Source organism: Drechmeria coniospora, chromosome 02 (assembly GCF_001625195.1).
Source record: "Drechmeria coniospora strain ARSEF 6962 chromosome 02, whole genome shotgun sequence".
Classification (NCBI taxonomy): Eukaryota; Fungi; Ascomycota; class Sordariomycetes; order Hypocreales; family Ophiocordycipitaceae; genus Drechmeria; species Drechmeria coniospora.
In genome coordinates this window covers 7,088,907-7,101,552 of record NC_054390.1, presented here as the reverse complement: position 1 = coordinate 7,101,552, position 12,646 = coordinate 7,088,907, and the positions used below count along the sequence as shown (strand labels likewise).

The following is a 12,646-nucleotide window of genomic DNA, read 5'->3' as shown; positions in this document are numbered from 1 at the left end:
GTCGACGTCACTTGCCAAAGCCGCGCCACAAGCCGCACGACTATACTAAGTATTTCGAGTAAGTACTCCGCGATAATACTCCATATTAGTCTTCCGTTCGAGTAGTAATAAACTCCTGCACCAATTCGCGCATCATTAACAATTTTTGCCATTCCACTCCGAAGTACGGCAAAATGTACGGTACATTAAGGCATTCGCTACCACTACCTGAAAAATAGCCTACCTAATACATATTATACACCTATACTTGCAGCAGTGTATTCCGTACCCCGTACAACAAGTAATTTTTTAGTAGGTAGCTAAATGGACGGCGTACGCCTCCTAGTGAAACACGTCCTGATCATGATCAACAGTGATGCATCCAGGTGTCGAGCGCAGAGACCTTCAATAAGTGATCTATTCGATAAACATCAGATGGATTCCTCCGACCCCCCCCACCCCAGATATCTACATGACCCCTCAAGGCTCTCCTCAATATCAAAGCAAAGCTGTAGTTGTACCATGTACCCACTGGCTATGGTGTAGGATCCGCGACCTTTTACTGCCTTGCAGTGCATGCAGTGTTCTCTGGCTACCTAAGTAGGGAAGAACAAATGCATTTATCCAGTGCAGTGCGTGCCAACTCCTCCCATTGCTAACACCCATCTAGTCGCCCTACCACACTACAAGTACGACCGTGGGCGTTCTTCAACGAGGTCATTGAGCCTGTCTAGCTAAAGTTGTCGAAGGAATGCCCTTACAAGTTCCACCTGCAAGCCTGATGCATTCACACACGCGAGGATCTTCTGCCGACGTTGACTATCACTGCTAGCACGCAGCGAACAACTCTTCGGCTGGTCGAATATTGCTGGCGCTCACTCCATAAGCCAAGCATGACGTTTTGATGGCTATCCATCTACGCGTTCACAGTAGACGGGAATATTCAATTCTTTCACATCAATCGCTGTTCATCATCTTACCAAACACGCCGCCCGCGGAGACACATCATGTATGGAAGAAAACCGAAAGGAAAGATCACATCTTCTCATGAGTCGCCATGAGGGAGCCTACCAGCAGAACAGGTCAGCGAAGCACGGCGACGACATCCGCGGTGACGGAATATCTTACCAATAAAGGTCGTAACCAGGCGGCTGCGCACTTGACTGATGTCCTCCGGCACGAGCCAGATGGTGGCTCCAAGCTTTCTCGCGATGCTGATGCTGAGCTTAGCGTTCAGATATGCGTCGTCGTCGGTCCTGCCAGGCGTGACCAGGTCGTAGTCGACGTAGTTGCTCTTCATTCCGTTCAAGACATCTAGCAGAAAAATTCCGGAGCCAATGGACGGATCCTTGAAAGAGCGGATGGCCGAGTTGCGGCCTCCCTTCCTCGACATGTCGTTGGCCCATTTGACCATCTCGGCATCAGTGATCTCCTTCTTGCCGAGCTTCTGGGCAAGGGAGAAGAGGGTTATGCTGATATCCCGGCGCATGAGTTGCCATACTAGACCGAGCGTCAGGGTCTTCTGGCCATCGGTGATGTCGGCACCTTGAATTCCGACGAGGGAGAAGCCATTCTGCTTGCCCAGTTCGATGGCATAATTCGTGTTCTCTACCGCCTTGAAACGCGACAGCTCCCCGCCGTGAGCCGGGGGCTTGTTGACGTGTCGCCAGTTGACGGACCCCTTGATGACCTTGTCGTAGGCCTGCAGGAGAACGGTGCCATCCTTCAAGTCATCGAAGAAGGAGACGACGGCGGGTTGAACGTCGAGGCTATTGAGCCACAGGGTGAATACTCGGGCCTCGCGCTCACCCTCAGCATCGAAGTCCTCGACCTCAAGCTTCTCCTCTTCCGTGATCGGTTCCAGGCAGGGGTGGGTGTTGAACAAGTTGGCGACGAAGGCGAGGTTGAGCTTCGGGTTTCCGGCTACCAAGGACTTGGGCGTCAAGAATTTGCGGCAGTGAAGTTTTTCCGACTCGCGAAGGACCTCCTCGGCCCGTTGGTGCAAATCGCTCGTCTGAAGCGGCTTTCGCGTGCAGCCATGTTCGTGCCCAATCTGGGAGAGGAGCACGGTGTAGTTCTCACCGTCCTTGACGTCGTTGGAAAAGTTGGTCACCCTTTCGTTCCGTCGTCAGTTTGGCACGCCACAAGGTAAAAAAGAACAATAAGAGACTAGATTGCGTACCTTCGGGGCCAGTTGGCAGCCTTGAGATGATAGTTGAACCAGCGCAGGAGGATCTGTTCCGGAGGCAGGCGCAGGAACTGCTCGAGGGTCTCGTCTTCGTCCAAGAGGCGATAGAGCTCGGGATGAAGCTTGATGTCTATCTTTCCCAAGAGACCGCGTCGGATGATCTGCCAGATGAGGCCGAGGATGAGATGTTCGCGGACCTCGATGATGTCACCGGCGCCGATGTTGACAACGGAACAGCCGATTCCCTTCGCCGACTCAATGACGATGTTGTTGTTCTCAGTCATGTGGAAGGCGTTGAGCTTCTTGATCTTCTTGCCGGGCACGTTCAGGACTCGCTCATCGATGGTGTCTGGCACACTGTCGTTGATGAGCTTGGCTAGTACCAAGCCGTCCTTGCACTCGTCAAACATTTCGAAGGTGTCAGTGGGGAATGGGAGACGACTGTCGATATCAGCGTCGCCGGAGAGGACTGCATTGATGTGGCGGGTGAACTCTGTTCGCTCGTCCTCGTTGATCGTATGCGTCACGTTGGCACTCGATCCCTGAACATGAATCTTTCCGCCAATGCTGCCCCTGGAAGCGTGACCGCCGCCAGTGCGTTGGGAGACGACACCTGGGCTCGTGGGGGTCGGTCCGGCAGAGAGACGCCTCTGTGCAGGCGAGGCATCCCGAAGCCTCGCAATGAGCTGGGAAGAACCATGCGTCAGTCGGTGTGCCAGAGGGATGAGGGGGGGTTGGCAAAGAGGTTGCGACTGACTCCGACATAGTCCTCGAGCTCTACACGACGTGAGGAGTCTAGGTCTACTTCCTTTAGAGCCTGTCTGACAACATCGTACGGCTGGTTCTCGCTCTGCTGCGTGGCCTTGATGGCGGTTGCCTCCTCCAGGTAACCCTTGTCGTCGACATCGAGGCGCTGGAATGCGTCGGCCAGTTGGAAGATTTCGTTCTGGGGAAACTGAGGAAACTTCCTGGATGCGAGTTAGCAGAGCGCAGGCAGAGCATATGATGAGGTCAGGAATCAAGCAGAAACATCCATGCATGAGCTTAAGAGAGTGCGCACCTCGTCAACTTGAGAACATTCATGGCGGGGTTATGGTGATGGTGGTGGTGGTGGTGGATGGGTCCGATCTGCCGCCGTGACGGGAGATATTTGTCCAAACAAGACGAGTTCGGCGAAATAGTTTGCTAACCACTCTGGAATAAATGCAGTGCCGTAATTGGCAGCTCGCAGGCTTTGGTGAATGGCAGATGCGAGGAGCGGGTAGGAGCAAGGTCAGAAGTCGAGGTTGGAGTGATTGTGGCGATGATGACGAGTGGTGCAGGTTGGTATGGTTACTACAAGTATTAAGGAGCAGTAGGTTCCTCTAGCTGTATTCTGAGCTAATACTTGTAAAGTAAGTAGTTGTACTTGTACTTGCATGAAGGCTCAGGTGTAACGTTCTGGGGCTGTCTAACATAAGTACATACCCGAGTTACCCCACCTGCCCTCCAAAGGTTCGTTGCCTGGCTGTGACCGCAGCAGGGATTACGAGGACAGGTGACGTTATGGCGGCACCGCTATGTTTTCCTGCCTAAAAATGTACCAGCACTGGTGCCCTCGCCCAATCGATGGTCATCTGCTCGATTCGCGAAGCCGGATTCTTGCAGGGGGTTTCCACATGCGATCAGTACAACCAACTACTTACAAGTTCTTGTAAGTACATGTACTTGTAAGTACTTGAGTACTGTACACCGCATGGAGTACTCCGTAAGTACACTCATCGTAAGTACGTCCAAGGACGGAGTACATGTACAGTACGTACAGTACGTACCCAGTTGCCTCGGTACAGTATTTACATGGCATTTGGTTGCTGTTGCTGCCTGGCGCCAGTTTCCTCCTACAAGCAAGCACTTCAATAACACGAATCCCTCGCTACCTGCAAGGACCGACGTATAAGTGCACGGTAGTACTAGCACACGTCCCCCTCTAAGCATGGCATGAAGTTCGGGCTGAGCTACTGCCACATTTTCTGGATCTGCACGCCTTTTCTGAGAAGCACTGCATGAAATATATACGTTGTCCTAGGCATTGGCATCTAGTAGTGGTTTTTTTTTTTGGTTTCCAATTTAGAGGACAGAGATACCTGCCACTATGGCACTACTACTATTTGTTTGCACATGGATACACCACCCCGTTACAGGCAGCACAAAAGAGAGGTGAAAACCACCAAGGTAGCCAACTAAGTGCACAATGCTCACCCTGCTCTCGGAGGAATTGCGCCGTCATCACTCAGTTGTGGTATTGCTGCTGGTGGACAGTACATGTAGAATTGATGTCTAAGTACAGGGTAGGTAGGTACGGAGTAGGTGTAGGGGTACTGCGACGTAGTACTAGTATTGAGTCCCCGTACATGTACATACCCACCTACGGATTAGGGAGTACTGTATTTCTCCGTACTGTAGTATTACTTGTTAGCCGCTCATACCAGTAATACTACGAGGTACCTACTAATACGGAGTATTGTACTCCGTACTCCTAATAGTATCAATACTGTAAATATTCCATGGAGATGAGTTCAACGCGCACTGCAGTAGGCTGGCGGGGCTCAGCTTCCAGAACACTGTCTTGCTATTAATATTACTTCACAACCGCCAGCATCCACGCCGCTAAACCCCGCTAGTAGGCAAAATCCAAATTGTTTTCGATATTTACATCATCCTCAATCACGGCACCGAGTTCCGGCACCCGTAAAACAAACCCGATTTTCTGTTCTTCGGCCAACGTTCCGGAACAAGTCTCCCCGATGTCTCAGTGTAATGCTTGTCAAGAGCCTCTCGTCATCCGCGTCGATGATGATGACGAGGGCGCGAATGGGCAGCCAGTGACGGTGCCCGATGACCTCGAACTCCAATGCGGTTGTCATTTCCATTGGTACAGTAGAAGATGCCTCGAAGTTTGTGGAGTGATACTGGAGGACGTAGCTAATGATTTTTCAGGGAATGCTTTATGGAAGAAGCCTCCTCCGTTGCCATCTCCTCGAAATGTCCCGGCTGCGAATCGTATCTGCCCGTGAACGAAGCAGGGCCGTCAACGGCAACAAATACCTCTCTTCAGTCTCCTTCAACAGCCCCCATTCTAGCCCGGTATTGCAATGAGGGTGGAGTACAGGACAGGCTTGACATTCTCCCTTCAATAACGGAGGAAGCATACGTTCAGAACAACCCGGAAGTTCGTCCGGCACGCGCTTTCCACCTCATGTGTTCCGAAGGGGATGTCACCGGCATGATTGAACTACTCTACGACGTTCAAGGAGATATTGGTGATGCGGGGCCACTGGTCCTTTATCAAGATCCCCTGGCAGAGATGAAGAGCGCTCTGCACCTTGCCGTCGAGAACAAACAATCGGAAGCAATCTGGCTGCTTCTGTGGCTCGCATCAACCGTACCTTTGGACTCTTTCCCCCCCTCTGCTCGACAGTCTGCCGAGACCGTCGGCATCAGACGCCTTGCTGTGGAATCCGGCGTCGACATTCGCGCTTTGAGGGACGCTCACGGCCGCAGCGCCGAAAATTTGGCACATCAGAACGCTGGCTTTTGGAGACAGCTACTCGATACTGGCGTTTTATCTTAGCGGCTGGCGCCTGTCAGTGGAAGATCTGCTCAGACGCTCTGATGCCAAAAGCCCGTCATTTTCTCGCCTCTCATCGTTGGCATGGTGGGCGGGAGCGAACAGCCATGTACAACATTTGCCGCGAGATGCCAGGATGCCTCAGGTCAAGCAGCACGTTCGACCTACTGTCGCCTCATGCTTCGGGTTGGCCTGTCCCCTGTAGCAGAGCCATGCCCTCCGGTGGCCGAGCATGGCGTTTGGAAGGAATGCCAGTTCACATTAGATTTTGTAGACTCAATGAATCGAACTCATTCTATGCCACTCGCGACAAGGAACTTTGTGGCTACGACACCATCGCATGGCCCTCCCGGCCAGGCTCCAGCACTCCGGCCCGCGCAAGGCAAGAACGAAAGACGCCACCAAGGAATTTCGAGCCCCTAAAGAATGAGATAAAGACTGCAGAGCAAGCTGGGACACGTAAATATGCCCAGCCAAAACATGAAGTTGCCCAACGTCTTTCGTCCCCGGAGCCATCTTGTACGGCTCAAGCTCACCAGCTGGCCCATCATTAGCACGCCTTGTTCGGCACAACGTAGGCCCAAGACAACGGGCACGCACCGGTAGCTGACACATTTGCATGACCAAGAGGTAGCCTCGGAGCTTCTTGAAGAGACACCACATGACCAGTTCGTGAATGCAGGCCGAGAGAAAAAAGGTGATGAGCGTGGCGACGTGCTTGTTGACTTTCATGGAGGAGATGGAGCTGTGGTAGACGTGTCGAAGTAGGAACAGGTGCACCACCGTGTTCCAGTCGCGCGCAAATTGGTCCCAGGAAACTATGGAGGGGGGGGGGGATTGCCGTCAGGAGGATATGTTCCGGAATGGGAAGGCTTTGGTAGACGTACCGCTGTTCCACCAGGGACCGTAGAAGCTGCGATCCGCAAAATAAGTGAGCTCGGCAAGGATGTTGAGAATGGTTTCCCAGATGAGATACCAGACAAGCTTTTTCCGTCAGAGACATGGGTAGAATGAAAAAATAATGAGAATCGATTGGCAACTCACTAGGTACTCCATCATGAAAGGAAAGACGAGATCGCTCAGCACCCAAGGAAACTCTTTGACGCGGTCCCCGAGGGTCATGTTGCTCTCCTTCATCTCAATCGTCTTCATCACGACCGGATCTGCGGCACGTGCGTTGGCATAGGACGCATTACAAGGATGGGGCCGAAGACGGAACCTACAGATGGAGTACTGCGAGACCTGAATCATGACAAAGAGAATGCCGACCATGGCGACGAACTTCTCGACCACGTACGGCCAGCTGATGGATTCGGTCCGCGGGTACTCGAGCTCATAGACAACCGTCGGCAGCGGAATCCACTTGTAGTGGCTCACGAAGGTCAGGTTGTTCGGGTACGCCTTGTGCGGTTCGGTGGCGGTGCCGCGCAGCTCGTCGGCCAGGGCGTCCACCTCCCACTTGATGATGCGCTCGAAGAGGCAGATCTGCTCGTCGTCGAGCGATTGACCCGAGGCGACGGCGCGCGCGATGCGGTCGATATCCGTCTCCACAGCACCGGAGAGCTGGGCCAGCGAGTGTCTGCGCTGGGCGGCCGAGGGCGGGACGGCGAGGTGGGAGGTGTCGATGGTGGAGGTTGGCGGCGCCGTAGACTGGACGCTGGCGCAATCCGGGTCGGTGCTCTCGAGCTGCTTCAGCTTGGAGAGCAGGTGTAGGCGCTTCGCGTGGACGGTCGACAGGTAGCCGTTGTAGAAGGCATACGAGTGCTGCTTCATGAGCATGACGAGGCCGTGAAGGACGAAGAAGACGGTGTGGGTCCAAGGCCAGTCGCGGATGAGAGTCCAGGAGATGACGCCGGCGATGAAGAGGGTTTGCCATATCTGACGAGGTCAGTACTGACTGGGTCGCGGCGTCGCAACAAGCGCTGGGACACCATACGTTCTGGACGATCCAGCCATCGTTGTCCCAGTCGAGATAGCCGTGGAAGACGAGCTGCTGGAGGAGCCAGCTCACGCCCGTGAGGCCACACATGACGCCATCGGAGAGGAGCAGGACAAGCACTGCACACCGGTCAGTTTCAACAGCCAGCCAGGCCTCCGTTGGGGAATGGAGGGCTTGTTCGACCGTTGCCTGTCACTACGGTCGAGGAGGTGAGGATCGGAGGCTTCAGGACTGGAGAGGTGCAGGTGTAGGAGGGCAACTTGCCATCACGGCGAAACATGGTCTTCATGATGTCGTTGGTGCCGAGGGGGGTGCCATACTGCCTCCAGTTCTCGGCCGAGATCTTGAAGACGAAGAGGGCAACGGCGAGCCAGAAGAGGGTGTAGAAGCCATGGAAGGGACTGCTGGCGGCCGCCGCGTTTTTCGGATCAAAGGCGGAGAACTGGTGCGTGAAGACGAGGCCGCTGAAGCGGGTCTTGGTCTTCGCCTGAGGGTCCTTGACCTTCTGGACGACGCGCCGGAGGAAATTCTGGATCTCCTTGTCATTGTCGGGGAAGACGTTGACGCCGTTGGGAGGGGAGTCGCGGGGGGGGTTGCCCAGCGGCGAACGCGCTGAGGAGGCGAGCACGGCGGGCTTCCGCCTGCGGGGTTGGGGTGGACGTTGCTGGGCGTAGGGTGCAAACGTCGGTCTCGCGATTTCGTCGTAGTCCTCCTCGCTCGGGGTGTCGGACCCTGTTGGGGATCCATCGAGCGAGACGCCGGCGCCGCCGAGAGCTTCCGCCAGCGACCTTGGCGGCGGCTGCGGAGGCGGGTGGTTGTTTTGGTGGGCTTGGAGAGTTTGGCGACGGTGCTGGCGCTGGTGAAGAAGGTCAGGGTCACGATCGTCAAGTTGGTCGATTGCAGCGGTCCCAGCGATCGCGACAGCAGTGACTGTGACAGACTCGCTGCGGGCTGGTGGGGCGTGGGGGGGGCGTCCGATACGGTCGCCAAGATCGGCATCCATCGCGACCGTCGTGAGGATGCATGCAATCCTTGGAAGCTAGAGCGCTTGGCGTACGCTTGGAGGAGGAGGTTGCGCGGGATTGACACGCGAGCACCGCATGTGCTTCATAAGATCGATTGCAGGACGGCGGCGTTGGAGTCGGAGTCGGGACAAATGATGACGTCGGAAAGCGTAGCAAATGATGAGCTGCCAGTAGCAAGCTGCAAGCTGCAACCCGGGACCTACCGTAATACAAGCACTACCAGAAACGGACTACTAGCAGGTACAAAGACGACTGTACTTGGTCGTGTTCAGGCATTACTATTAGATGCTGCGGGCCCGGGCAGGTCGGGCTGCGCGTACATGTATAAGTATTCTCTCACTCGCATGACGGACAGCCAGACGGACTCGAGGCGAAATCCGTGACGTGCTGACCAAGCCCACCCATCATATCCGGCATTATGGTTTCTTCGTCGGTCTACGGCAAATGCCCGAATGGCGAGCTCACATCTCGACACCCCGCCACGGCTGAGGATGCCGAAATTGGCTAATGAGGACCTGGGGTATTCTTAACGTACTCCTAACCTAGCGGCACTAATCCGTAGGAAGGTGTACACCTAGTAGAAGGCACCTAGTACTCCGCAGAAGGCTTACAACTAGGAGACTGTACTCCGTTGGAAGGCTTACAACTAGGAGAGTGTATTCTTGTTGTACTCCACGGAACTACGTGAGGGAGTGTAATAGTGCCAGGCAGCACTTATGTACTTCATAATTACTACCTAGTACGCATTGCTTGCTTTGTTATTCATGTACTAGTACCCGTACGTACATGAGACCGTCGGCATTTGCTTGGTTTGCGGGCTTTGCATTGCCATCGACAGTACGATTTGCACGACTTGGACGATTTGCATGCATTTCAGGCCATTGCCAGCCAACCACCAGATTCCATGCAGCGTTCGATGCCAACGGAGGCGGCGGAGAGGCGGAGAATTCGGCACCCGGCCTCCAGGTGCTCAGGCATTGACCGAGCGCTGGCAACACCGCGCAGCTCCGTGTGCTTGGTGTCGCGTGTCGCCAATAAACACCGACACAACCCTGGCAACAATTGGGGGTATCAGAAGATAATGTGCCGGACCTGGCTTCTAGCGCGGCCAATCATTCCTATTGTAGTGCGGGAAGGCGTCCTTCTAAAATAGGTGCCGGATCGACGGAAACAAAGAGATGTGTTGCCCGCTCTCGGCAGGGCCACCGTACTGTACTTAAGTAAATGTACAGTATTACTCTGGTCTTCGCCGAGTCCGGAGGCTGAAGATGGGAGGCGTTTCTTTGGATTTCCTTTTTCTTTTCAACTTGTACTACTCCGTAAGTATGTACGGAGTACTTGTACACCTGCCATGCAGCCGCAGTGATATACACGTGCTGCAACTGCGAAGCACGGATTAAAAGTACTAAACATGCACTTGCTACCAAAAAGTGCATGATTCGTGCATCATGATTATCATCTCAGCGAAACAGCTCGTACTTACTGTACTGTACGTATGGAGTACTTCGTCCGATGCATTGATGTTGGTACCCGGCACTCCGCTGTCGGTGGCCCGTAATACTACCGGAGTACTCCGTAGAGGCGAGAGATATTCAGCTAAACGCTTGATGCATCTAACCGTGTCCTACAAGGGGTGACCCGCAAGGCTGAGATTTTACAGTATTAATTAATTACAGCCCGCAGCCGTTCATTATGCTGATCATTACGTCAGCTGCGAAATTCTCCATCCATCGTTCGGGAGTGAGCGTTGGGCACATCCCCGACCAGTTCTGCAAGCTTGCATCACCACAACTTTACGCAACGCTGTTGCTTCTTCAACCGTCGCACATCTTCCACAATCATCTCCGCAGGGCTGCTTCATCAGTCCCTCATTTCCCATCCTCAAGATTCTGCCCCTTTCTATATCTGCAATTCGCCAATCGCACCTGCTTCGCATCGCCATCTGGCCATCATGTCTCGTGGCAGCACCACGCTTTACGTGACCGGCTTCAGCCACGGCACCCGCGCTCGCGATCTCGCCTACGAGTTCGAACGGTATGTCAACCGCGGCTCCGCTCGCGCGCTTTCGTATTCGCCCTCGTCTCCGTCTTCGTCTCCGTCCTCGCCTCTTCGCTCCCGCCCGCGCGCCCGCACACGCACACGCACACGCATCTACGCACCTACGCACGATCGCATGCCCTCACCGTCGAGAGAGGCAACCTCGGGACCCCCCCCCTCCCCGCGCGGCAGTATTCTCGATTCTTTACTGAGGCTGTCAAGTCTCTGTGCCACGCCCTCGTCGCCGCCGTCTACGTCCTCCGTCCTCCGTCCGCATCCAGCGTTGCGCCTTCGTCGTTACACCCACCGCTTCCCGCCCCCCTAGATCCGGCTCCTCCTCCGCCGTCCATGCCTTCCCACTCTAGTCGCTCCGGTCGATTCGTATGCCTTCCTCCTCGCCGTCCCGATCTGTTCGAGTCGACGATAGGCTGCATAGCCTCTGCGCGCGGGTATCCAATCCAGGATGGAGCCATGGTTGGCGAAGCCGCTCGCTTCTCTCGCAGCCTATTTTCCTGCCTTGTTTCCTTTCCTCCGCTTCTCCTGCTCTTCCTCCCGCTCTCGTCTATACCCACAGGATCATCAGGCGCTAACTCGCCGACGCAGCTACGGCCGTCTCGTTCGCTGCGACATCCCGGCCCCTCGCTCGTCGTCCAGCCGACTGTAAGTCCCGCACGACATGGGCATGCAAACGCTGCCTGCCTCCCGCCGCTGCTGACAAAGCTCTACAGCTTCGCCTTTGTCGAGTATGAAGATAAGCGAGATGCTGATGATGCCTATTATGAGATGCATAACAAGCGTCTCGGTCGCGAGGATATCCTGAAGATCGAGGTCGGCACCTACTTGACCTTTCTTGCCAAGATCGCCTCTGCTGATTAGCTCTGCTCCCACAGTGGGCCAGAACCCCTCCTTCTGCCTCATGGCGTTTCGAGTCAGGCCGCGACCGCGATCGCCGCGGCGGCGCCCCTCGCTCGCCGCGACGTGGCCGTTCCCCATCTCCCCGTCGCAGCACACGCGACTACTCTCCTCGCAAGGATGATCGCCGTGACCGCGATCGCGACCACGACCGTGACAGCCGTCGTGACCGCGATCGCTCTCGCAGCCCCGAGAACCGGTAGCTGCTCCGCTCCGCACCAGCCCTCGAACCACCGACGGGCCGCAGACGATGATGCTAACCGCTTTCAAGTGACCGCGACCGCGACCGCGACCGCGATGCCAAGGACGAACGTGATGACCGGGAACGCGACGACCGGGGCCGTGATGACCGCGACCGTGATGACCGCGACCGTGATGACCGCGACCGTGATGACCGGGGCCGTGATGACCGGGGCCGTGATGACAGGGACCGCGACGACAAGGACCGCGACGACAAAGACCGCGACGACAAGGACCGCGACGACAAGGACCACGACGACAAGGACCGCCGCGAAAACGGCACCAATGGTGACGATCGCAAGGGTACGGAGTTCTGGCAGTTTCCAAGCCGTCCAATCCATCCGATAAACTAATCGATCTGACAGGCGACGATACCACTCCTCCTGCCGCTACCGAGGAGCTTGACGTTATCGAGTGAATCAACCGTCCTTGGCGTTGTGGGCTCGAGGGTACGCGGGTCTGGGTATCATGAAAAAAATGGCAGGACAATATCTCTTGCTTTCTCCTTTGCTTGCGTTTTCTGCATCCCCATCTTTCGTTTTGGTTCTACAGCCACTGGTCGGTAAGGCGGAAAACTGCGTAGACGCTGGCGATATCCCTGGGCGATGAGCGCCCGCCAGGAACTTTTCTTTGTCGCTCAACACCTCGGATGAGACATGGAGCATGCGGCAGCGTAGGTAGGCTCTCGGGATAATTTGATAGTTGTTTGTATTTTAGGC

The 12,646-nt window shown here is 55.2% G+C and overlaps 4 protein-coding genes across 4 annotated transcripts; 2 read left to right on the top strand and 2 right to left on the bottom strand.

Annotated features, from left to right (window-relative positions):
- Window positions 1-1,014: 1,014 nt before the first annotated feature.
- On the bottom strand, window positions 1,015-3,250 carry DCS_05067 (putative fimbrin; the record flags this gene model as incomplete). Its single annotated transcript, XM_040802373.1, has 5 exons — window positions 1,015-1,046; window positions 1,108-2,093; window positions 2,162-2,853; window positions 2,925-3,135; window positions 3,228-3,250. The coding sequence occupies 5 exons, from the start codon at window positions 3,248-3,250 to the stop codon at window positions 1,015-1,017; spliced, it is 1,944 nt and encodes a 647-aa protein (XP_040657406.1).
- Window positions 3,251-4,950: 1,700 nt separating this feature from the next.
- DCS_05066 (uncharacterized protein) lies at window positions 4,951-5,777 on the top strand (the record flags this gene model as incomplete). The annotated part of the gene is made up of 2 exons (XM_040802372.1): window positions 4,951-5,078; window positions 5,144-5,777. 2 exons carry the CDS (start codon window positions 4,951-4,953, stop codon window positions 5,775-5,777), a joined length of 762 nt encoding a protein of 253 aa, XP_040657405.1.
- A 416-nt stretch (window positions 5,778-6,193) lies between these two features.
- On the bottom strand, window positions 6,194-8,716 carry DCS_05065 (uncharacterized protein; the record flags this gene model as incomplete). Its single annotated transcript, XM_040802371.1, has 7 exons — window positions 6,194-6,313; window positions 6,375-6,592; window positions 6,662-6,758; window positions 6,819-6,937; window positions 6,998-7,652; window positions 7,711-7,832; window positions 7,897-8,716. The coding sequence occupies 7 exons, from the start codon at window positions 8,714-8,716 to the stop codon at window positions 6,194-6,196; spliced, it is 2,151 nt and encodes a 716-aa protein (XP_040657404.1).
- Window positions 8,717-10,689: 1,973 nt separating this feature from the next.
- Window positions 10,690-12,345, top strand: DCS_05064 (uncharacterized protein; the record flags this gene model as incomplete). The annotated part of the gene is made up of 6 exons (XM_040802370.1): window positions 10,690-10,772; window positions 11,379-11,435; window positions 11,504-11,603; window positions 11,666-11,886; window positions 11,959-12,230; window positions 12,293-12,345. The coding sequence occupies 6 exons, from the start codon at window positions 10,690-10,692 to the stop codon at window positions 12,343-12,345; spliced, it is 786 nt and encodes a 261-aa protein (XP_040657403.1).
- Between the last annotated feature and the right edge of the window lie 301 nt (window positions 12,346-12,646).